The following is a 22513-nucleotide window of genomic DNA, read 5'->3' on the forward strand; positions in this document are numbered from 1 at the left end:
ACACAGAAAAAAAGTCCTTTAGTTGAACAAAACACTCCCTGACAATTACCCTATTTTACCCATTTATTAATCTGAAAATAAAAATGAAAAAATCAAAGTTATACTCACCTGTCCGCCAATAATCCATAATATTGATGTCCCACGATGATCCCCAACTCTGCAACATCTGGTTTCATTGCTGAGTGGTGATATCAGTAATGCTACAGCTCAGCCCGGCAATCAACCAACTCACATTGAGCGAAGCATGAGAACAGGGCCGCTTGTTACCATATAGAGGTACCCTGGTTGATGGCGTCTCACAGTGTTTGTAACGTAGCGGTACTGTGGCCTTGTTTAAGCTCTTCATACTATGGGATAGGGTGGATAACCTGTCATATTTTTGGGGTAGGAGTGCCTTTGGTAGTGTGTGTAATTGTGTTCATATAAAGCTAGCATGAAGGCATTTACAGAACATGACACAGTAGTAGTAGCAGCAATACAACATGATTGCTTTTCTGTTAACAATATCTAGTCACATGAGAAAAACATCTTTATCTTGTTATTTTAAATATGCACTTGGATATGTTTGAAAAAGTAAACTTTTCATGTGGCACCCATTTGTCCTATATCCTCGAACACATAGATCATCTGGCCCCCACTTGCATTACTGTATAAGAAAGTTCTAGAAGAACTGGTGACTTTTTTCAGAATTATTCTGTTAAACAATCTAATTACCCTCATGGAGCTCTTTAGACCATTACACTTGATATACTTTCTGAAGTCTTTATAATTGAAACTAAGAGTTTGCCTCTTTCGTTTAAACTTTAATTGTGTAGAATTTGATTAAATATAAAGTAACTTGTGTAATACGTTTTACACTTTTTGATTATCCCATTATTAGGCACAGGCCATTATTGGCACCTTGGGAAATAGACGTCCTGACAAACATGGGACACCAACCATTTTACTTCTATAATGCATGCATTATAAGATAATGTAATAGTATTTGGTTGAAAAAAATGCACTTCATTGCATTTTCTCCTTGGGAGCCTATAATTTCAGACTGTGTGAGAGAGCAAATAAGAAGCGGTACAATTTTTCCATAGCAGTCAATATTTTGGGCTTAGGATAATAAGTTGCAAGTGCCCAAGGCTATTGATGCTCAACAAAAGCCTTTCTCCTTAAACATACATACTGTGTGAGGTCTTCTACAAGTCCTTTTTTTGTGTCATCAGTGCCGGTGCCTGGGAAGAAGTGGTACAGTTTGTGCTGTTCTCTGGCACCGGCTGATGAAGACAGCACTCATCTTTGTTTCCTGCTCGCTTTGAGATCAGCGCAACCAGGAGACAATGATGAGAGTTGTGTTTTGGGCTCCTGCACAATTTTCATAACCAGCAGGGGGAAAGCCCACAGCTGGGGGCTGATTTTGATAATTATAGAAACTTGATTCCAGCTCACCCAGTTGCTCTATGCTCATCCACCTGGGGCTCAGACATTGGCCTCACCCTGGCCTCACATTAAGGATAAAAGAAAATATTGGAGTCCGGCTCAACAGGACTGGATTTTCCTTTTCTTTTTCAAAAGAAAATATGGTGCATAAAAAAGAAAAATTTACATGGTTGACTGTTGTGAATTAGACTTTTTTGGCTCCCTCTTGTGGTCACTAGTGGTATGACTCTGAGATTGTCTTTCCCTAGTTTGGCACCCACCTGGGTCGTTAGTCCAGGGGTGTTGCTATATGAACTTCCTGAATTCTTAGTCTGGTGCCTGGCATCGTTGTAATCAGTCCTTTCTGTTTGCTCCTGTCTGCTGGTCCTTGTTCATGCAAAATTAAGCTAAGTCCTGCTTCCTTGTTTTTTGGTTATTTGTATTGCTCTTATTTTTTGTCCAGCTTGTACTAAATGTGATTCCTGATTTTGCTGGAAGCTCTAGGGGGCTGGTATTCTCCCCCCGGGCCGTTAGACGGTTCGGGGGTTCTTGAATATCCAGCGTGGATATTTTTGATAGGGTTTTTGCTGACCGTATAAGTTATCTTACTATATTCTGCTATTAGTCAGTGGGCCTCTCTTTGCTAAATACCTAGTTCATTCTTACGTTTGTCTTTTCTTCTTACCTCACCGTTATTATTTGTTGGGGGCTTGTATCCAACTTTTGGGGTCTTTTCTCTGGAGGCAAGAAAGGTCTATCTTTTCCCTTCTAGGGTTAGTTAGTTCTCCGGCTGGCGCGAGACGTCTAGAACCAACGTAGGCACGTTCCCCGGCTGCTGCTATTTGTGGTGCTAGGATTAGCTATACGGTCAGCCCAGTTACCACTGCCCTATGAGCTGTTTTTTTGTGTTTGCAGACTTGGTATTTATTGCAGAGACCCTCTGCCATTGGGGTCATAACAGTCGACATGACCCCGTCGGTGCGTTTCGACAACACTAAGCAGTCTTACTCATGACTGATTTTGATAACCTGGGACAAGGGACAATACCCCATAAAGTTCCCAGTCAATTAGTAACAGCTCACAGCTGTTAGCTTAACCTTTCCTGGTGAATTTACAGGGGGACCCCAGAAAAAAAATTACATAGGGCCCCCCTATAAATTTAAACTAGCAAAGGCTAGCCAGACAGCTGTGTTTTGATATTAGTAGCCTGGGAAGGTGTCAGAGATATTGCCCCCACAGGCTACCAACATCATCCCTCAGCCGCCTCAGGAATGGCACATCCATAATACGCCAAATCTGGCACTTAGTCTCTCTCTTCCCACTTGCCCTGTGGTGGTGTCAAGTGGGGTAATATTTGTGGGGTTGAGTTATTCTCACCTTACACCCAATCCATTGAAGCCATTGTCACCTGTAAAAAATAAAAACCAACCATATCCCTCACCTGTCTGATGTTATGATAAGCCATACTGTCCTACATAATCCATTTCTGCGATATGTGGCTAACAACCTGGAAGGTGGCATGATGTGACAATCCAGGATGAATACTATGGTAAAATGAGGTGCTGCAAGCACAGCTTCGGTGATGGGCAGTGGCATCATAGAGTTCACTGTCAGTCATTGAAGCTGCATTCACACACTTCACTGTGAGCAGCCCGATGAACTTCATTGACCTCAAGGAGATCACTGCGAGCACCATGAGAAAATTCTGATGTTTATGTGATAGATTACTATAGGGTCATAAATGGTGAGTCTATGGTGAGCGGGGTGCCACATCGCGCATTTAGGGTGCCAACTGTTATGAACTGGTGGCCTAGGAGCAGCATAAGACGTAATCTGGAGAAGGTGGTATCTGTACTGACTGCGGACCCTGAACTTAACACCGCAACTAGAAGTAGCCGTGGGATGTACCTACTGATCCTAGACACCTCGACACAGCCGGAGGACTAATTAACCCTATAGATAGAAAAGGGAAAACTATCTCGCCTCAGAGAAAATTCCCAAAGGATAGGCAGCCCCCCACAAATATTGACTGTGAGAGGAGAGGAAAAAAACATACACAGGCTGAAAACAGGATTTAGCAAAGGAGGCCAATCTAGCTAAATAGGAAAGATAGGACAGAGAACTATGCGGTCAGTATAAAAATACTAGGAAATATCCACCACAGAAAATACAAAAACTCCACATCTAACTAAAGACATGGAGGGTATATCTGCCTCTCCAGAGATTCCAGCATGACTGCATAAATCCTTACACAGATTAAGCTGGACAAGAAAAAACATGAAATGCACTGAACAATGAGGCCCACAAAATGTGGACTGCAAAACAAGCAGGACTTATCTTGGTGAAAAGACCAGGAAGCAGGAGAAACCATGAAGGGATGTGAATCCTCCAGAAACAATGGACAACTGGCACTGACTACAGGGTGAAACCAGACTAAATAGCCCAGTCCAGAGTGGACACACCTGATAACTGCTGTGAAGGACAGACAGCAGCGCTACCACTTATAACCACCGGAGGGAGCCCAAGAACAGAATTCACAACAGCCAACCTCCTCTGCGAGACAGGGTAAGGTTTAGATCCTTATCAGGGTGACTACGCTTGCCCCATCTGTAGCATCCCTGATAAAGACAGTGAGTCCCCGTTTTTATCTAATTAATAAAGTTTTTGTGAATAATAGGAGGGTGGTTTTTTAGCTGATATTTCTACAATTTGAGACCTGCTTTGTTATCATCATTTTTGGCTTTCTTCATATATGCATTAATACCAAGTGCTGATGGAGCTCCCTCTTTCATACACAGCGGTCATGTGATCATTGTGTATAGGGAGGAGATGTTGGGTTATAGGAGACGCAGACAGCTCTGCTACAGAGCCAGAAAGCAGCATTTCCCTTGTAATTTGGGGTAATATGCCATCCCCAGTTACAAGGGAAATAAGATGAAAATAAGAATATTTAAAGCACCACTCCAGCTTTTGTTTTCATTGCACCGATGGAGTGGTGCTTTAAATGTAATTTCCCTGCCACCTGTCTCATACTAGTCTGTTGCCCGCTTCATCCTTTTCCAGCATTGCTCCCATCGGTCTGACGAAAAGTGAGCTGCTGGCAGCTCTAGTGTTTCATGGAGAGAGCCGGAGGTCACTTTTCAATACTTCACTGTGAGAGCATTGTTCTTGCTCTCATAGACTTGCACCGAGCTCTTGTGATGTAACTTCTGACACAAGATGGCACTGCGGGAAGCGGAGTGGCGTCGATTAAAGGTGAAGCCGTCAGAAGGTGAGTATAAGAACAAGGGCAGGGGGCTTAACTTTAAAGCGCCACTCCCCCGCATTAAGTATTAAATCACTTCAAAGGTATTTTATGACCTTATGGGGAGAACAATGTGTCATATACATGAAAAATAAAATAAATAGTGGGTAATAATTAAATAGGAAATAAATAAATTGAAGCTGTGTGGTGTTACATGAAAAAACTGAAGGATCTCCACAAGCCTATATCCACAGTGGATCTGTGGTTATTTCTTCAAGATGTTTGCAACAACCTCCCTACCAAATTCCTTCTAAATCAGTGCAAGCTTATCTAGAGTACTTGGAAGTAATGCTGTTTTGAAGGCAAAAGGTGGCCACATCAAATTTTGATTTGATGTAGTTTTCTCTTTAAGTCATTGACTTTACAGTTTGTTAGTTATTTTTTTCGATACTTGAATGCATTCTAACACTTTTCTTAAAACATTTGCACAATAATTCATATATACTGTATATATACATAATGGATCAAATGTGAAACCATTGGTATGGCCATTTCTCCAAAGTGTCTCAGGAGCCATTTTTCAACACGACAATACCAGGACACAAGTCGCTTGTGTTACTGTAAGCAACCTGCTGCCCTAAACTATCTGCCTTGGCCTGCAGTGTCTCCTGACTTGTCTCCCATTGAGCACATCTGGGACGTCATTAGTTGGCAATTGCACAGGGAGCCACCAGCAGCAAATCTTAATAATTTGCAATCACAAGTGCATTTAGTGAAACAGAATACTCCTCCAATAACCACTGATAACCTCACTGATGGCAGGCACGGTACTGACTAAGGAACGTGCCTCTGACTGCAGAGCCCCTATAAATATAACTAGAAGAGATACAGTGTCGTGCCCAATCCCCCTCCCACTACTCCCCCAGGTGATGCACTAATTGGGATGCCCAACTGACCAATGGGTTAAAGGGGAAGGGATGTCCGGACACATCCACATGGGTTAAATTCTGATGTCAGGGGTCAGTGCCTTCCTCTTTCCTCCGGCTGACCCCTGGAAGCAGTTGTTGTCCCACCCTCCTACCCTTATATAATCATGGATGCTTTGCACTGCCAGAAAAAATGTAGATATATTAAAAAAATAAAAAATTCTATTTTAAGTCATAGCAGAAATGTAGACATGGGCAAAGGTTCGTAACCCTCATTGGCCTGCTCGCCTGTCGGTCGCAGACAGGGCCTTCGGCTATGAGCCCATTACGAAATGTAATTGCCTTTCTCTGCGTATTTAATTAATAAACTGTGTTTTGAAATTGGATTTTGGGCTCCCCCGGTGGCCACTGGTGGAATTGAACTGGTGTGCATCATCCCCTCTGTTCACCTGTTTCCATCAGGATGTGGGAGTCGCTATTTAGCCTTGCTCCTCTGTCACTTCCATGCCGGTCAACATTGTAATCAGAAGCCTTTCTGTGCATGTTCCTGCTGCTAGACAACTCCCAGCTAAGTTGGACTTTAGTCCTCGTTTGTTTTTGCATTTTGTTCCAGTTCACAGCTGTAGTTTCGTTTCTGTGTCTGGAAAGCTCTTGTGATCTGAAATTGCCACTCTGATGTTATGAGTTAATACTAGAGTCTTAAAGTAATTTCAGGATGGTGTTTTGATAGGGTTTTCAGCTGACCATGAAAGTGCCCTTTCTGTCTTCCTGCTATCTAGTAAGTGGACCTCAATTTTGCTAAACCTATTTTCATACTACGTTTGTCATTTCATCTAAAATCACCGCCAATATATGTGGGGGCCTCTGTCTGCCTTTCGGGGAAATTTCTCTAGAGGTGAGCCAGGACTATATTTTCCTCTGCCAGGATTAGTTAGTCCTCCGGCCGGCGCTGGGCGTCTAGGGATAAAACGCAGGCAACGCTACCCGGCTACTGTTAGTTGTGCGGCAGGTTTAGTTCATGGTCAGTTTAGTTTCCATCCTTCCAAGAGCTAGTTCTCATGTTTGCTGGGCTATGTTCTCTTGCCATTGAGAACCATAACAGTTTGACCGGCCAAAAAAGGGTTAAATTAATTGACAGAGAAAGGAGAGAAAAGAGAAGTCTGCTGAAGATTTTTTTTTTTTTTCCCTTCAGTTCTGAGTGTGCTTGTAATTGAATCTCTTGCAAGTCTGCCTATATTGCAGCCTTTCTCTCTCTCTCTCCTTCTAATCCTGGAATGGCTCTGTGTTCACCTGTTTAAAATGGATATTCAGAGTTTAGCTGCAGGTTTGAATAATCTCACCACGAAAGTTCAAAATTTACAGGATTTTGTTGTTCAGGTTCCTATGTCTGAACCTAGAATTCCTTTGCCTGAATTTTTCTCGGGGAATAGATCTTGCTTTCAAAATTTCAAAAATAATTGCAAGTTGTTTTTGTCCCTGAAATCTCGCTCTGCTGGAGATCCTGCTCAGCAGGTCAGGATTGTGATTTCCTTGCTCCGGGGCGACCCTCAGGATTGGGCTTTTGCATTGGCTCCAGGGGATCCTGCGTTGCTCAATGTGGATGCGTTTTTTCTGGCCTTGGGGTTGCTTTATGAGGAACCTCAGTTAGAACTTCAGGCGGAAAAGGCCTTGATGTCCCTATCTCAGGGGCAAGACGAAGCTGAAATATACTGCCAGAAATTCCGTAAATGGGCTGTGCTTACTCAGTGGAATGAGTGCGCCCTGGCGGCGAATTTCAGAGAGGGTCTCTCTGATGCCATTAAGGATGTTATGGTGGGGTTCCCTGTGCCTGCGGGTCTGAATGAGTCCATGACAATGGCTATCCAGATCGATAGGCGTCTGCGGGAGCGCAAACCTGTGCACCATTTGGCGGTGTCTACTGAGAAGACGCCAGAGAAAATGCAATGTGATAGAATTCTGTCCAGAAGTGAACGGCAGAATTTTAGACGAAAAAATGGGTTGTGCTTCTATTGCGGTGATTCAACTCATGTTATATCAGCATGCTCTAAGCGTACTAAGAAGCTTGATAAGTCTGTTTCTATTGGCACTTTACAATCTAAGTTTATTCTATCTGTGACCCTGATTTGTTCTTTATCATCTATTACCGCGGATGCCTATGTCGACTCTGGCGCCGCTTTGAGTCTTATGGATTGGTCCTTTGCCAAACGCTGTGGATATGATTTGGAGCCTCTTGAAACTCCTATACCCCTGAAGGGGATTGACTCCACCCCATTGACTAGCAATAAACCACAATACTGGACACAAGTAACTATGCGGATTAATCCGGATCACCAGGAGATTATTCGCTTTCTTGTGCTGTATAACCTACATGATGTGTTGGTGCTTGGATTGCCATGGCTGCAATCTCATAACCCAGTCCTTGACTGGAAAGCTATGTCTGTGTTAAGCTGGGGATGTAAGGGGACGCATGGGGACGTACCTGTGGTTTCCATTTCATCATCTATTCCCTCTGAGATTCCTGAATTCTTGACTGAATATCGTGACGTTTTTGAAGAACCTAAGCTTGGTTCATTACCTCCGCACCGGGAGTGCGATTGTGCCATAGATTTGATTCCGGGTAGTAAGTACCCTAAGGGTCGTTTATTTAATCTGTCTGTGCCTGAACATGCTGCTATGCGAGAATATATAAAGGAGTCCTTGGAAAAGGGACATATTCGTCCTTCGTCATCTCCCTTGGGAGCCGGTTTTTTCTTTGTGGCTAAGAAAGATGGCTCTTTGAGGCCGTGTATTGATTATCGGCTTTTGAATAAAATCACGGTTAAATATCAATATCCGTTGCCATTGCTGACTGATTTGTTTGCTCGCATAAAGGGGGCCAAGTGGTTCTCTAAGATAGATCTCCGTGGGGCGTATAATTTGGTGCGAATTAAGCAGGGGGATGAGTGGAAAACCGCATTTAATACGCCCGAGGGCCACTTTGAGTATTTGGTGATGCCTTTTGGTCTTTCAAATGCCCCTTCAGTCTTTCAGTCCTTTATGCATGACATTTTCCGTGATTATTTGGATAAATTTATGATTGTGTATCTGGATGATATTTTGATTTTTTCGGATGACTGGGACTCTCATGTCCAGCAGGTCAGGAGGGTTTTTCAGGTTTTGCGGTCTAATTCCTTGTGTGTGAAGGGTTCTAAGTGCGTTTTTGGGGTTCAAAAGATTTCCTTTTTGGGATATATTTTTTCCCCCTCTTCCATCGAGATGGATCCTGTCAAGGTTCAGGCTATTTGTGATTGGACGCAACCCTCTTCTCTTAAGAGTCTTCAGAAATTTTTGGGCTTTGCTAACTTTTATCGTCGATTTATTGCTGGTTTTTCTGATGTTGTTAAACCATTGACTGATTTGACTAAGAAGGGTGCTGATGTTGCTGATTGGTCCCCTGCTGCTGTGGAGGCCTTTCGGGAGCTTAAGCGCCGCTTTTCTTCCGCCCCTGTGTTGCGTCAGCCTGATGTTGCTCTTCCTTTTCAGGTTGAGGTCGACGCTTCTGAAATCGGAGCTGGGGCGGTTTTGTCGCAGAGAAGTTCCGATTGCTCCGTGATGAGACCTTGTGCTTTTTTCTCGCGTAAATTTTCGCCCGCCGAGCGGAATTATGATGTTGGGAATCGGGAGCTTTTGGCCATGAAGTGGGCTTTTGAGGAGTGGCGTCATTGGCTTGAGGGGGCCAGACATCAGGTGGTGGTATTGACTGACCACAAAAATCTAATTTATCTTGAGTCCGCCAGACGCCTGAATCCTAGACAGGCGCGCTGGTCGTTGTTTTTCTCTCGGTTTAATTTTGTGGTGTCCTACCTGCCGGGTTCTAAGAATGTTAAGGCGGATGCCCTTTCTAGGAGTTTTGAGCCTGACTCCCCTGGTAATTCTGAACCTACAGGTATCCTTAAGGATGGAGTGATATTGTCTGCCGTTTCTCCAGACCTGCGGCGGGCCTTGCAGGAGTTTCAGGTGGATAGACCTGATCGTTGCCCACCTGGTAGACTGTTTGTTCCTGATGATTGGACCAGTAAAGTCATTTCTGAGGTTCATTCTTCTGCGTTGGCAGGTCATCCTGGAATCTTTGGTACCAGGGATTTGGTGGCAAGGTCCTTCTGGTGGCCTTCCCTGTCTCGAGATGTGCGAGGCTTTGTGCAGTCTTGTGACGTTTGTGCTCGGGCCAAGCCTTGTTGTTCTCGGGCTAGTGGATTGTTGTTGCCCTTGCCTATCCCGAAGAGGCCTTGGACGCACATCTCGATGGATTTTATTTCGGATCTTCCTGTTTCTCAGAAGATGTCTGTCATCTGGGTGGTGTGTGATCGTTTCTCTAAGATGGTCCATTTGGTTCCCCTGCCTAAGTTTTCTTCTTCTTCCGAGTTGGTTCCTCTGTTTTTTCAAAATGTGGTCCGTTTGCATGGTATTCCGGAGAATATCGTTTCTGACAGAGGTACCCAGTTCGTGTCTAGATTTTGGCGAGCATTCTGTGCTAGGATGGGCATAGATTTGTCTTTCTCGTCTGCTTTCCATCCTCAGACTAATGGCCAGACCGAGCGGACGAATCAGACCTTGGAGACATATTTGAGGTGTTTTGTGTCTGCAGATCAGGATGATTGGGTTGCTTTTTTGCCTTTAGCGGAGTTTGCCCTCAATAATCGGGCCAGCTCTGCCACCTTGGTGTCCCCCTTTTTCTGTAATTCGGGGTTTCATCCTCGATTTTCTTCTGGTCAGGTGGAATCTTCGGATTGTCCTGGAGTGGATGCTGTGGTGGAGAGGTTGCATCAGATTTGGGGGCAGGTGGTGGACAATTTGAAGTTGTCCCAGGAGAAGACTCAGCTTTTTGCCAACCGCCGGCGTCGGGTTGGTCCTCGGCTTTGTGTTGGGGACTTGGTGTGGTTGTCTTCTCGTTTTGTCCCTATGAGGGTTTCTTCTCCCAAGTTTAAGCCTCGGTTCATCGGCCCGTACAAGATATTGGAGATTCTTAACCCTGTGTCCTTTCGTTTGGACCTCCCTGCATCTTTTTCTATTCATAATGTTTTTCATCGGTCATTATTGCGCAGGTATGAGGTACCGGTTGTGCCTTCCGTTGAGCCTCCTGCTCCGGTGTTGGTTGAGGGCGAGTTGGAGTACGTTGTGGAAAAAATCTTGGACTCCCGTGTTTCCAGACGGAAACTCCAGTATCTGGTCAAATGGAAGGGATAAAGTCAGGAGGATAATTCTTGGGTGACTGCCTCTGATGTTCATGCCTCCGATCTGGTCCGTGCCTTTCATAGGGCTCATCCTGATCGCCCTGGTGGTTCTGGTGAGGGTTCGGTGCCCCCTCCTTGAGGGGGGGGGTACTGTTGTGAAATTGGATTTTGGGCTCCCCCGGTGGCCACTGGTGGAATTGAACTGGTGTGCATCATCCCCTCTGTTCACCTGTTTCCATCAGGATGTGGGAGTCGCTATTTAGCCTTGCTCCTCTGTCACTTCCATGCCGGTCAACATTGTAATCAGAAGCCTTTCTGTGCATGTTCCTGCTGCTAGACAACTCCCAGCTAAGTTGGACTTTAGTCCTCGTTTGTTTTTGCATTTTGTTCCAGTTCACAGCTGTAGTTTCGTTTCTGTGTCTGGAAAGCTCTTGTGATCTGAAATTGCCACTCTGATGTTATGAGTTAATACTAGAGTCTTAAAGTAATTTCAGGATGGTGTTTTGATAGGGTTTTCAGCTGACCATGAAAGTGCCCTTTCTGTCTTCCTGCTATCTAGTAAGTGGACCTCAATTTTGCTAAACCTATTTTCATACTACGTTTGTCATTTCATCTAAAATCACCGCCAATATATGTGGGGGCCTCTGTCTGCCTTTCGGGGAAATTTCTCTAGAGGTGAGCCAGGACTATATTTTCCTCTGCCAGGATTAGTTAGTCCTCCGGCCGGCGCTGGGCGTCTAGGGATAAAACGCAGGCAACGCTACCCGGCTACTGTTAGTTGTGCGGCAGGTTTAGTTCATGGTCAGTTTAGTTTCCATCCTTCCAAGAGCTAGTTCTCATGTTTGCTGGGCTATGTTCTCTTGCCATTGAGAACCATAACAAAACTGTGACCGACCTGTTCAACCCATCTAAGCCTGTCAGTGCTTCATTACGGGATTGGTGGGAGGGGGAAGGCACAGTTTACGACACACGGGTCTCCACAGTCTAACATGACAAGGTGTGAGTGCGAGTAATTCTGATCATGGCATTCAGACCTGCAACTGAATAAATTGAGTTGCTTTGGAAATTGTGTTTCCATTTCTTCATTATTTGCACATCAAGATTCTGTGATTTCCTTAATTTCATGACTTTTCCTTCTTGGTGATGTAAGTTGATTGTTGACGAATATATATTTTATTATTGTATACATTTATAGATAACTAGCTGAAGAGACCGGCGTTGCCTGGGCATAGTAAATATCTGTGGTTAGTTATAGCACCTCACTTCTCTTATTTTCCCACCATGCCTCATTTTCCCCCTCACACCTGTCATTTTCCCCCTCACTCCTCTTATTTTCCCCCTCACTCCTCTCATTCCCCCCTCATTCCTCTCATTCCCCCCTAACACTTGACATTTCGACCTCACATCTGTCATTTTCCGATCACTCCACTATTTTCCCTCACTCCTCTCATTTTGCACTGACACCTTTTCCTTTTCATCTCACACCCCTCATTTTCACCTCACACCTCTCATTTTCCCCTCAGTATATACATGTTTGTCATCTCCCTTATATATAGTATACACCTGTATGTCATCTCCTGTATATAGTATATACCTGTATGTCATCTTCCCTGTAAATAGTATATACCTGCTGTATGTCATCTCCTCCTGTATATTGTATATACCTATGTGTCATCTCCTCCTGTATATAGTATATACCTGTATGTCATCTCTTCTGTATATACTATATACCTGTATGTCATCTCCTCCTATATATAGTATATACCTGTATGTCATCTCCCCTGTATATAGTATATACCTGCTGTATGTCATCTCCTCCTGTATATTGTATATACCTATGTGTCATCTCCTCCTGTATATAGTATATACCTGTATGTCATCTCCTCCTGTATATAGTATATAGCTGTGTGTCATCTCCCCTGTATATAGTATATATGTGTGTGTCATCTCCCCTGTCTATAGTATATACCTGTGTGTCATCTCCTCCTGTATATAGTGTATATCTGTGTCATCTCCTCCTGTATTAAACCTCGTTCACACGTTATTTGCTCAGTATTTTTACCTCAGTATTTGTAAGCTAAATTGGCAGCCTGATAAATCCCCAGCCAACAGGAAGCCCTCCCCCCTGGCAGTATATATTAGCTCACACAAACACATAATAGACAGGTAATGTGACTGACAGCTGCCGTATTTCCTATATGGTACAGTTGTTGCTCTTGTAGTTTGTCTGCTTAGTAATCTGATTCTTATTTTTGAAGGATAATACCAGACTTGGGTGTGTTTTAGGGCGAGTTTCATGTGTCAAGTTGTGTGTGTTGAGTTGCGTGTGGCGACATGCATGTAGCGACTTTTGTGAGATGAGTTTTGTGTGGCGACATGCGTGTAGCAACTTTTTGTGTGTCGAGTTGCATGTGACAGGTTAGTGTAGCAAGTTGTGTGCAGCAAGTTTTGCACATGGCGAGTTTTGCGCGTGGCGAGTTTTATGTGTGGTGCGTTTTGAGTATGTGCAAGTTTTGTGTGAGGCAACTTTTGCATGTGTTGCAACTTTTGTGCATGTGGCAATTTTTCCACGTGTGCAAGTTTTGCGTGTGGCGAGTTTTCCATGAGGTGAGTTTTGCACGTGTGGCGAGTTTTGCGTGAGCCTAGTTTTGCATGTGGCGAGTTTTGCGCGTGGCGAGTTTTGAGCGACGACTTTTGTGTTTCGACTTTTATGTAGTGAGGTTGGTGTATGTGTGGTGAAATGTGTGCTGAGGGTGATATGTGTTCAAGCACGTGGTAGTGTGTGGCGCATTTTGTGTGTGTGTTCATATCCCCGTGTGTGGTGAGTATCCCATGTCGGGGCCCCACCTTAGCAACTGTACGGTATATACTCTTTGGCGCCATCGCTTTCACTCTTTAAGTCCCCCTTGTTCACATCTGGCAGCTGTCAATTTGCCTCCAACACTTTTCCTTTCACTTTTTCCCCATTATGTAGATAGGGGCAAAATTGTTTGGTGAATTGGAACACGCGGGGTTAAAATTTCGCCTCACAACATAGCCTATGACGCTCTCGGGGTCCAGACGTGTGACTGTGCAAAATTTTGTGGCTGTAGCTGCGACGGTGCAGATGCCAATCCCGGACATACACACACATACACACACATTCAGCTTTATATATTAGATAAATGTTGTGTATAAATAATGTTTCAGTTGAATAGAGAATAAATGCCCCAATCAATCATCTCCTTGGAAATGAAATGACTAGCTGATCTGACAACACATAACTGCACATGAAAGGATGTAGATGTCAGTACAAGGGTGAGAGATCTCAGCTGAAAAAATACTTTCAACCGCTGAGTGACACTATTACTCTTTCCTAGAGCAGCATGAAATATTTTGATGGAACGTAAATATTCTTTTCTGACAGAAATTGAGAAGGATACTCTGACATTTCAGATTCTTACCTCCTCTCTCATCTTCTTAACTGTTTCACCTTTCTGTTATGAAAACAAAATCACAAAAGAGAAACGTTTATGGCGAGCGGAGCTTGGAATTGGACTGAACAATGGCAAAATAAAATGATTAGGTACTGACCTTCCCAATGATGCTTCCCACCTCCTGAAAGAAACATAAGAAAATGTTGATGATTGATACAATTAATTAAAATAAGACTCTATTTCACAGGGATTGTGTGCTGACATCTCCAGAACAGTCAGTGAATTTAGGCAGTTGTGTCTATTCTACACTACATACTATACTAGAAAAGTCAACTGGATATGGAAAAGTGTTTCTCTTAATTCCTCTAAACTTAGCAAAAAAAAACCCTCCTGTGTGCCTGTACTGAAGGACCTCAATATCCGATCCCCTCCCCCGTCACACTCAGATAGGTGTTGGAAATACTGCTAGTCATCATTGGTCTATGGTAGCTTACTTTCTCTAGTAAAATAAAGGCTGGAGTGTTAATGTAAAGATACTGTAGGGCAAGGGATGCTGAGTTGATGATAGATAATCTCTTCATGGCTGCACCTCTGCTACTTCTTGGATGCTCACCGGCTGCTATATGCGACCATAACCCTAATCCATTAATCACCTAGTTTAAAGACATTTAATATATTTCTGCCAGATGCTCAATTAAATCTTCCCTAGGACAGCATCTCTATGTTGGTAAAACATGAGCTTAACTGAAGCATGTCTCCAGAGACCTTCAGAAGTGGAGCCTTTCACATTAGTTGGAAGTGAAGCAGTACAACTAAAGGATGAAGCCTTGCATTTTATTACATTTGCATGCTTTTCATTCTCAGAATAAACAAAACAACAAGATTAAAACACCCTAATGAACTTTGCAAAAGAAGCTCAAGATGTGAAACTATAGAAAGGACGGAACTAATACATTTTACAACCTGTAACATTAACAGGGTATTCGTTCGTCATGCTATACGGTTGGTATATGTGCTGCACGTTTCCTTCTCAAAAATGTTATGTTGGATTACCGTTCCTGGCGATAAGTAAAGATTGAAAGACTTAAGCCAGTGTCAATTAACACTTAATGGCAGATGCTCATTATGTTTAAGTCTAAACTGATTGATGGATTAGAGTGGAAAGGATGAGGCCAGTAATAATCACATCGTGACGCCATCACATTTCTATATTGTCGGAAAGAAGTGAGGGATCCAGGACAACAAACAGTCCAACTATGAACCAGGCAACTACTTACCATCTGTCTGTCTAATGCAAATATAGAAATAATGGGGGACTTTTCTTATTTTAATGCAAAATGTACCAAATAGTGAATTAGCATAATAAATAGGATGGATGCACAATACCTGCCAATCATGCATTAATCCCAACAGGTATCTGTAGGACATCACCGGCATGGCTCACTTCCTAATACGGAAGTGTGGGATACTGGAATCTCCCTTCATACCATGGCCATTTTCATTTTTTTCATCCCTTCTTCCAAGAGCATTAACTATTTTATTTTTTCCGTCAATATAGCCATATGAGGGCTTGTTTTTTTGGGGGACGAGTTTTACTTTCGAATGGCACCACTGATTTTACCATATAGTGTACTGAAAAACTGGGAAAAAAATTCTAAGTACGGTGACATTGCAAAAAAAAGTGCAATATGATTCCCCAAGTCAGTATGAATACACAGATACCAAACATGAAGTTATTTAAGTGGTGAAAAAAAATTCTGAAATTTGTATGAAAATAAGTTGTTGCCATTTTACGAGACCCTTAGCATTTCCATTTTTGGTGATCAGGGTGTGGGTGAGGGCTTATTTTTTTAAATTCTAAGCTGACATTTTTATTGATACCATTTTGGGGTAGATATGATGTTTTGATCGCATGTTATTACATTGTATTGATTTGTTGCAACAGCCAAAAAAACCCCGTAATTCTGGTGTTTTGATTTTTTTCCCGTTATGTCTTTTTTCGATCTCATTAATGTTATATTTGATAGATCAGACATTTCTGAATGCAGCAATATCAAACACGTGCATTTTTTTAAATTGCTTTATTTTCTGTGAGGGAAAAGGGGGGTGATTTGAAATTGTGTTTTTTTTAATTTTTTTTTCATATTTTTAAAAACGTTTTTTCTCCACTTTTAATTTATTTAATAGTCCCCTTAGGAGACTTGAAGCTACCATCGTCCGATCATCTGTGCTATACATAACAGCAGTAATCACAGTCTCCTATGAACGCCGGCCGGCATCAAATGCAAGGACACGACATATGACGTAATCAAATTTTCAAATTTTACTATAGGACAATTGTGATTATTGGGAGTATGTCACGGGATAATTACCAAATCAAGAATGATTTCTGCTAAATTTTCAAAGACTAATTAGTTACAATAAAAAAGTACGCTTAACATACACATATCATTAATAATGATGAGCGCAAGTGATCGCTGCCCTAACATACACAGGCAATCTCCACGTTTTGTGGGTGTTTATCAGCGGGGACTTGAACATGTCACTCGAGCACCCACGATACTCTATACATACCCGAGCACCCTAGGCAAAAATTGAGTAATGAGCGCTTGCGCTCATCTCTAATCATTAACACTAGTGATGAGTGAGTATACTTGTTACTCAAGTTTCTCCGAGCATACTCGGGTAGTCTCCGAGTATTTCGGCATTCTCACAGATTTAGTTTATGTCGAGGCAGCTGCAAGATTTGCTGCTGCTAGACAGCTTGAATACATGTGGGGATTTCCTAACAAACAGGAAATCCCCACATGTATTCAAGATGTCTATCAGCCGTAAATCATGCACCTGAGGCGATGAAAACTAAATCTATGAGCACACCGAAATACTCGGAGAGCACCCGAACGTGCTCGGGAAATCTCAAGTAACGAGTATACTCGCTCATCACTAATTAACACGTCTGCAGTGGAGTATAAGATGCATCTAAGTTATGGATTGAAAAAAAAGAAAACAAACATTTCAAACCAAGTGGTGTGCTAAATGTTTAATAGAATAGATTGATCATATTTCAACATTGGCAGTCTGTTTGCCATTATAGGGACATTTGTTACAAACACAGTCTAGGGACTCACCACTGTAATGGCGTGATCTATGGCAAACACCCTACTATTAGAGTATCTTAGACTGATGAAGTATGTATAGCTGATGCACTATTACTTGAGTATCGGTGACTAATGCACTGTAATTGGGCTATCTGAAGCTGATGCAGGACTATGTGGGTAAATTGCACCATTTAGAGTCGATGACACAGATGTTTGACAATATATTGCACAGAACATATGTGAATTGATTGACGTTTTAGTGGCAGAGATCAGAGCCCATCCTTGAGACTCTAACACTTTGTGTAGTACAGTACATAGATGATAGTGCGGACTGTAGGCTATTGTCAGATGCTAGATGAGAGAATAGATGCTACTGCCCTGACACACCTCTTTTCCCTACCCACCATCTAAGCCATCATAGTGTCAGCAGAAACTGAAGAGGAAGAGCATGAAACAACTCTTCTTGATCCTTCTTTCCATCAGCAATCACCCTTGGCAGAAACAGAGGATAGTTATCCTTGTAATACATGAACAGCCATGGAATGTTTTCCTTCACCCTGTATGATGCACTGAAATGTTATCCCCACTTTTGGGGCTAAAATGTGTATCATATAGTCAGAAAAATATGGGTAATTGTTCTAAAAATAGGCACATTCCTTATTTTCACCTAGGAAAATAAATTTATAACATGGCCTATATTAATACGATAAAAAAAAAATCACAAATACAATATGATCATATGTGGTAAATCTGTTGTGGAATTTTCTGAACTGTCCCAGCCATCTGGGGATTGTAGACATCCATGTACAAGCTTCAGAAATAACCCAAATCTGGTGCATAAGGCCGGGGTCACACTTGTGAGTTCAATGCGAGAAACTCGGGCGAGTCTCTAGCATCAATACCCGGCACTGCCTCCGGCACTCGGACCGGAGCGTGCAGCTGCATGTATTTCTATGCAGCCAAACACTCCAGTCCCGAGTGCCGGCTGCAGTGCTGGGTACTGATGCGAGAGACTTACGCAAGTTTCTCGCATTGAACTTGCAAGTGTGATTCCGGCCTAATACAGATTTTCCATTATAGAAATTCATGCAACAAATAATCTGTGAAAATATTCTTCGAAATTTAGAGAGTTATTATATGAGTCCACAGAATTCAATGATTGTAGTATGATAGAACCGTTACGCACAGAGACATAATACTGCAATGTAGATGACGCCTTCCTGCAGGGGCGGACATACCGCATGTGCAGCTGGTGCAGCTGCATTGGGGCCCAGAGGTGTAGGGGGGGCCCCTGCAGGATGGCTAAAACTGAGGTCAATCTGGCCTGTTTCTCTGGCCCCGAGGCCCTGGGGGCCGCTGGCCAGATTGCCTTCATGTGCCTCGAGCATGGAGCGATCCCTGCAGCTTCGCTGCCTACATGAAAAAATGTCAGCGGAGCGGAGCTGCAGGGATCGTCCTCTGCTTCCTGGTTCTGCTTCCCGTCTGACAAAGCAGCGCAGCTGGATGATGTCAGCATTCAGCGCACATCTGTGTCTGAGAAAAAGTTGCCGGCAACGAAGATGCTGCGGGGAATGTGCGGAGAGGTGAGTGGTGCTGTGGCTGTGTATGTGTGTGGCTGTGTGTGTGTGGCTGCGGGGGACAGTTCATAGAAGTGAGTGGTGCTGAGTGTGTAGGTGGTGGAGAGGGCAATGATGGGGGTGACGGGGGAGAAGGCAATGATGGGGTGATGGAGAAGGCAATTATGAAGGTGGTGGGAGAGAATGCAATGATGGAGGTGGTGGAATGGGCAATGATCGGGTGGGTGGGGGAGAGGAATGAGAGAGGTGGCGGAAAGGGCAATGATGGGGTGATGGAGGAGAAGGCAATGATGGAGGCGGTGTAAAGGGCAATGATGGGGTGGGGAAAAGGCAATGATGGAGGTGGTGGAGAGGACAATGATGGAGGTGATGGGGAGGGCAATGATTGGGGTAGTGGAAAGCCCATTGATAGGGGTGGTGCAGAGGGCAATGATGGAGGTAGTGGAGAGGGCAATGATGGGATGCGGGGGGAGAAGGACAATGAGGGATGTGGGGAATTGGGATGGGAGGATGGGACACTTATAATGGACTTACGAACAGGGGGTGGTGGAGGAAGACGCTAGATATGGATGCAAAATGAACTGGGTAGTGGAGGAGGGTGCTAAGCCCCTGATAGCTTCCTCCCTCATCTCACAATTCATTGTGATGCAATTGGGGTCTTAAAATTTATTAGGGATTGGGAGAGGAGGCGGTAAAGTGCAGAGGACCCTTTAAAATGAACTAACAGGTGGGAGAAGACGCTGTCAGGGACTTTTAATTAATTGGGAGGTAGCAGAGGATACTTAGTACCTGATAGCGTCTTCTCCCACTTTCAAGTTAATTTTGATGCTATCAAGTACTTATAGTGAATGATTAGGACACAGGACAGGGACTCAGGCTATGTGCACACATTCAGGATTTGCAGGATAAAATTCTGCTGCATATCCTAATGTATTGGCAGGATAAAAGATGCGGAAAATAAATTAATTTTTTTGTCCAAATTTTGCCATGCTTTTGTTACGTATATATATTCTCCCATTAAAATGGGTGAAATATGCTGCAAGAATTGACATTATGCAGATTTTAATCTGCTGCAAATCTGACAAGTACAAATAAGCAACGTGTGCATGAGACTTCAAGGATCTCATTCACTTTTCCTGTACTGTAAAACCTTGCATATATTCCGTGTGCACATAGCCTTGGGGAGAGTCACAGACTGAATGATTTATATTATTGGGAGTCAGAGATTATAGTTAATGGGGGGCACAGTGCTGCTTATCACTTTATATTTTTAATGGTGCATGGCTAATAGCATATTAATGGTGGGGTACATATCTGTATCCAAGAGGGAGACACATGCATGTATACAATGTATGTGACGTTGTTATTTTCAGGGCTGCGACCATCATCGTGACAAGACGAGTCGTGGTTGTGAGATGTCAACAGGAAGGTCTGACCAGATGGAGAAATAACAGGAGAAAGAGGCGCTAATCAGACGAGACGTCAGCGGTAAGTGCTTGGATGTAAATATTATTCTGTATCTGCACTGTGTGACGTGGAGTGATAATTTTTTTTCTAAAATCCCTTATTCTACATTCTCACATTTGAGTGAAATGTCTGAGTGCTTCCAGGTTTTTTTATTGGATTGCACATGGACTCAGAGTTTTACAGGTCCATTCACGCATACATTAAAATCACAGATCTGAGAATGAGATCCGTGAGGGTCAGAGAATGTCCTGTTCTGATTCGATTTTGAAGATCAGCATAGGACATGCTCAATGCATCTGTAAAAGCGGTCAGCATACCGACACTGCACATGGATACAGGAATGTAGCCTTATTATGTATAGTACTGTCCCTTAGTATACAGTGTACTCACTTATTATGTACAGCACAGTCTCTTATTATATAGTGCATTCAATTATGTATAGCACAGTCCCTTAGTATATAGTGTACTCATTTATTATGTATAGTACAGTCCCTTAGTATATAATGTACTCACTTATGTATAGCGCCACCCTTAGCTACATAGTTTCTTCTTTTGTTATATATAACACCAGCCCTTATTAAGTACCATCCTCTCTAGTTACAGTTGTGCTCAAAAGTTTACATACCCCTGCAGAATTTTTGCTTTCTCTGCCTTTTTTTCAGAGAATATGAATGATGATACCAAAACTTTTTCTACACTCATGGTGGTTGGGTTATGCCAATTATTGTCAAACTAGTGTGTTTTCCCTTTTTAAATAATAATGAAAACCCAAAACATCCAAATGACCCTGATCAAAAGTTTACATACCCCATTTCTTAATACTGTGTATTTCCCCCTCTAACATCAATGACAGCTTGAAGTCATTCGTGGTAGTTGTGGATGAGGTTCTTTATTTTTTCAGATGGTGAAGCTGTCCACTCTTCGTGGCAAAAAGCCTCTAGTTCTTGTAAATTCCTGGGCTGTCTAGCAAGAACTGCATGCTTGAGATCTCCTCAATGTGGCTCAATGGTATTGAGTTCAGGAGACTGAGATGGCCGCTACAGAACATTCATTTTGTTCTGCCGCAGCCAATGACAGGTCGACCTGGCCATGTGTTTTGGATCATTGTCATGTTGGTACTTCTAAGTACGTTCCATGTGCAGCTTCCGGTCTGATGAATACAAATTTGCCTCCAGTATTTGCTGATAACATGCTACATTCTTTTTTCCTTCAATGTCGACCAAGTTTCCTGTGCCTTTGGAGCTCACACATCCCCTAAACATCAGCGTTCCAGCTCCGTGCTTTACAGTAGGAATGGTGTTCCTTTCATCATAGGCCTTGTTGAGTATAATCTTTATGGTTGTGGCCAAAAAGTTAAATTTTGCTCTCATCACTCCAAACTACCTTGAGTCAGAAGTTTTGAGGCTTGTCTCTGTGCTGTTTTGTGTATTATAGGCAAGATACTTTGTGGCATTTGCGCAGTAATGGCTTTCTTTTGGCGACTCGACCATGTAGCCCATTTTTCTTCAAGTGCCTCCTTATTGCGCATCTTGAAACAGCCACACCGCTAGTTTTCAGAAAGTCTTGTATTTTAGCTGATGTCATTTATGGGTTTTTTTTGCATCCCGAACAATTTTCCTGGCAGTTGTGGATGACATTTTTGTTGGTCTGCCTGACCGTGGTTTTGTTTTTACAGAGCCCCTGATTTTCCATTTGTTAATCACAGTTTGAATGCTGCTGACTGGCATTATCAATTCCTTGGATATCTTTCTGTATCCCTTTCTTGTTTTATACAGTTCAACTACCTTTTCCCATAGATCAGTTGACAATTATTTTGCTTTCCCCATGATTTACAATCCAGAAATGTCAGTGGCTGCATGAAAGATTCAAGAGTCTGTCTGGATCCCAGAAACTTGCTCAGCTTTTATGCACACACACTGATTATAAGCAAACAGGTCATAGGTTAGGATGGTATCTTTAGTAGCCATTCAAATCCATTTGTGTCAACTTCTGTGCATGTTAACAGGCCAAAATCACCAGGGTATGTAAACTTTCGATCAGGGTCATTTGGATGTTTTGGGTTGTCATTATGATTTAAAAAGAGAAAACACAGTAGTTTGCCAATAAATGGCTTCGCCCAACCACTAACAATAAGTGGAGAAAAAGTTTTGGTGTTATCATTTATATTC

At 42.9% G+C, this 22513-nt stretch overlaps 1 protein-coding gene across 12 annotated transcripts in view; it reads right to left on the minus strand.

The window, feature by feature from the left end:
* Positions 1 to 22513, minus strand: part of LOC143782270 (poly(rC)-binding protein 3-like) — a 2306623-nt gene that overhangs the window by 119673 nt on the left and 2164437 nt on the right. For all 12 annotated transcript variants that reach the window (XM_077269554.1, XM_077269555.1, XM_077269557.1 and 9 more), the window contains 2 exons: positions 14361 to 14384; positions 14231 to 14263 (listed from right to left, as the gene is read on the minus strand). In XM_077269554.1, coding sequence (XP_077125669.1) covers positions 14231 to 14263; positions 14361 to 14384 — 57 coding nt within the window. The remainder of the gene's footprint in view (positions 1 to 14230; positions 14264 to 14360; positions 14385 to 22513) is intronic.

Source organism: Ranitomeya variabilis, chromosome 6 (genome assembly GCF_051348905.1).
Source record: "Ranitomeya variabilis isolate aRanVar5 chromosome 6, aRanVar5.hap1, whole genome shotgun sequence".
NCBI classification, from domain to species: Eukaryota; Metazoa; Chordata; class Amphibia; order Anura; family Dendrobatidae; genus Ranitomeya; species Ranitomeya variabilis.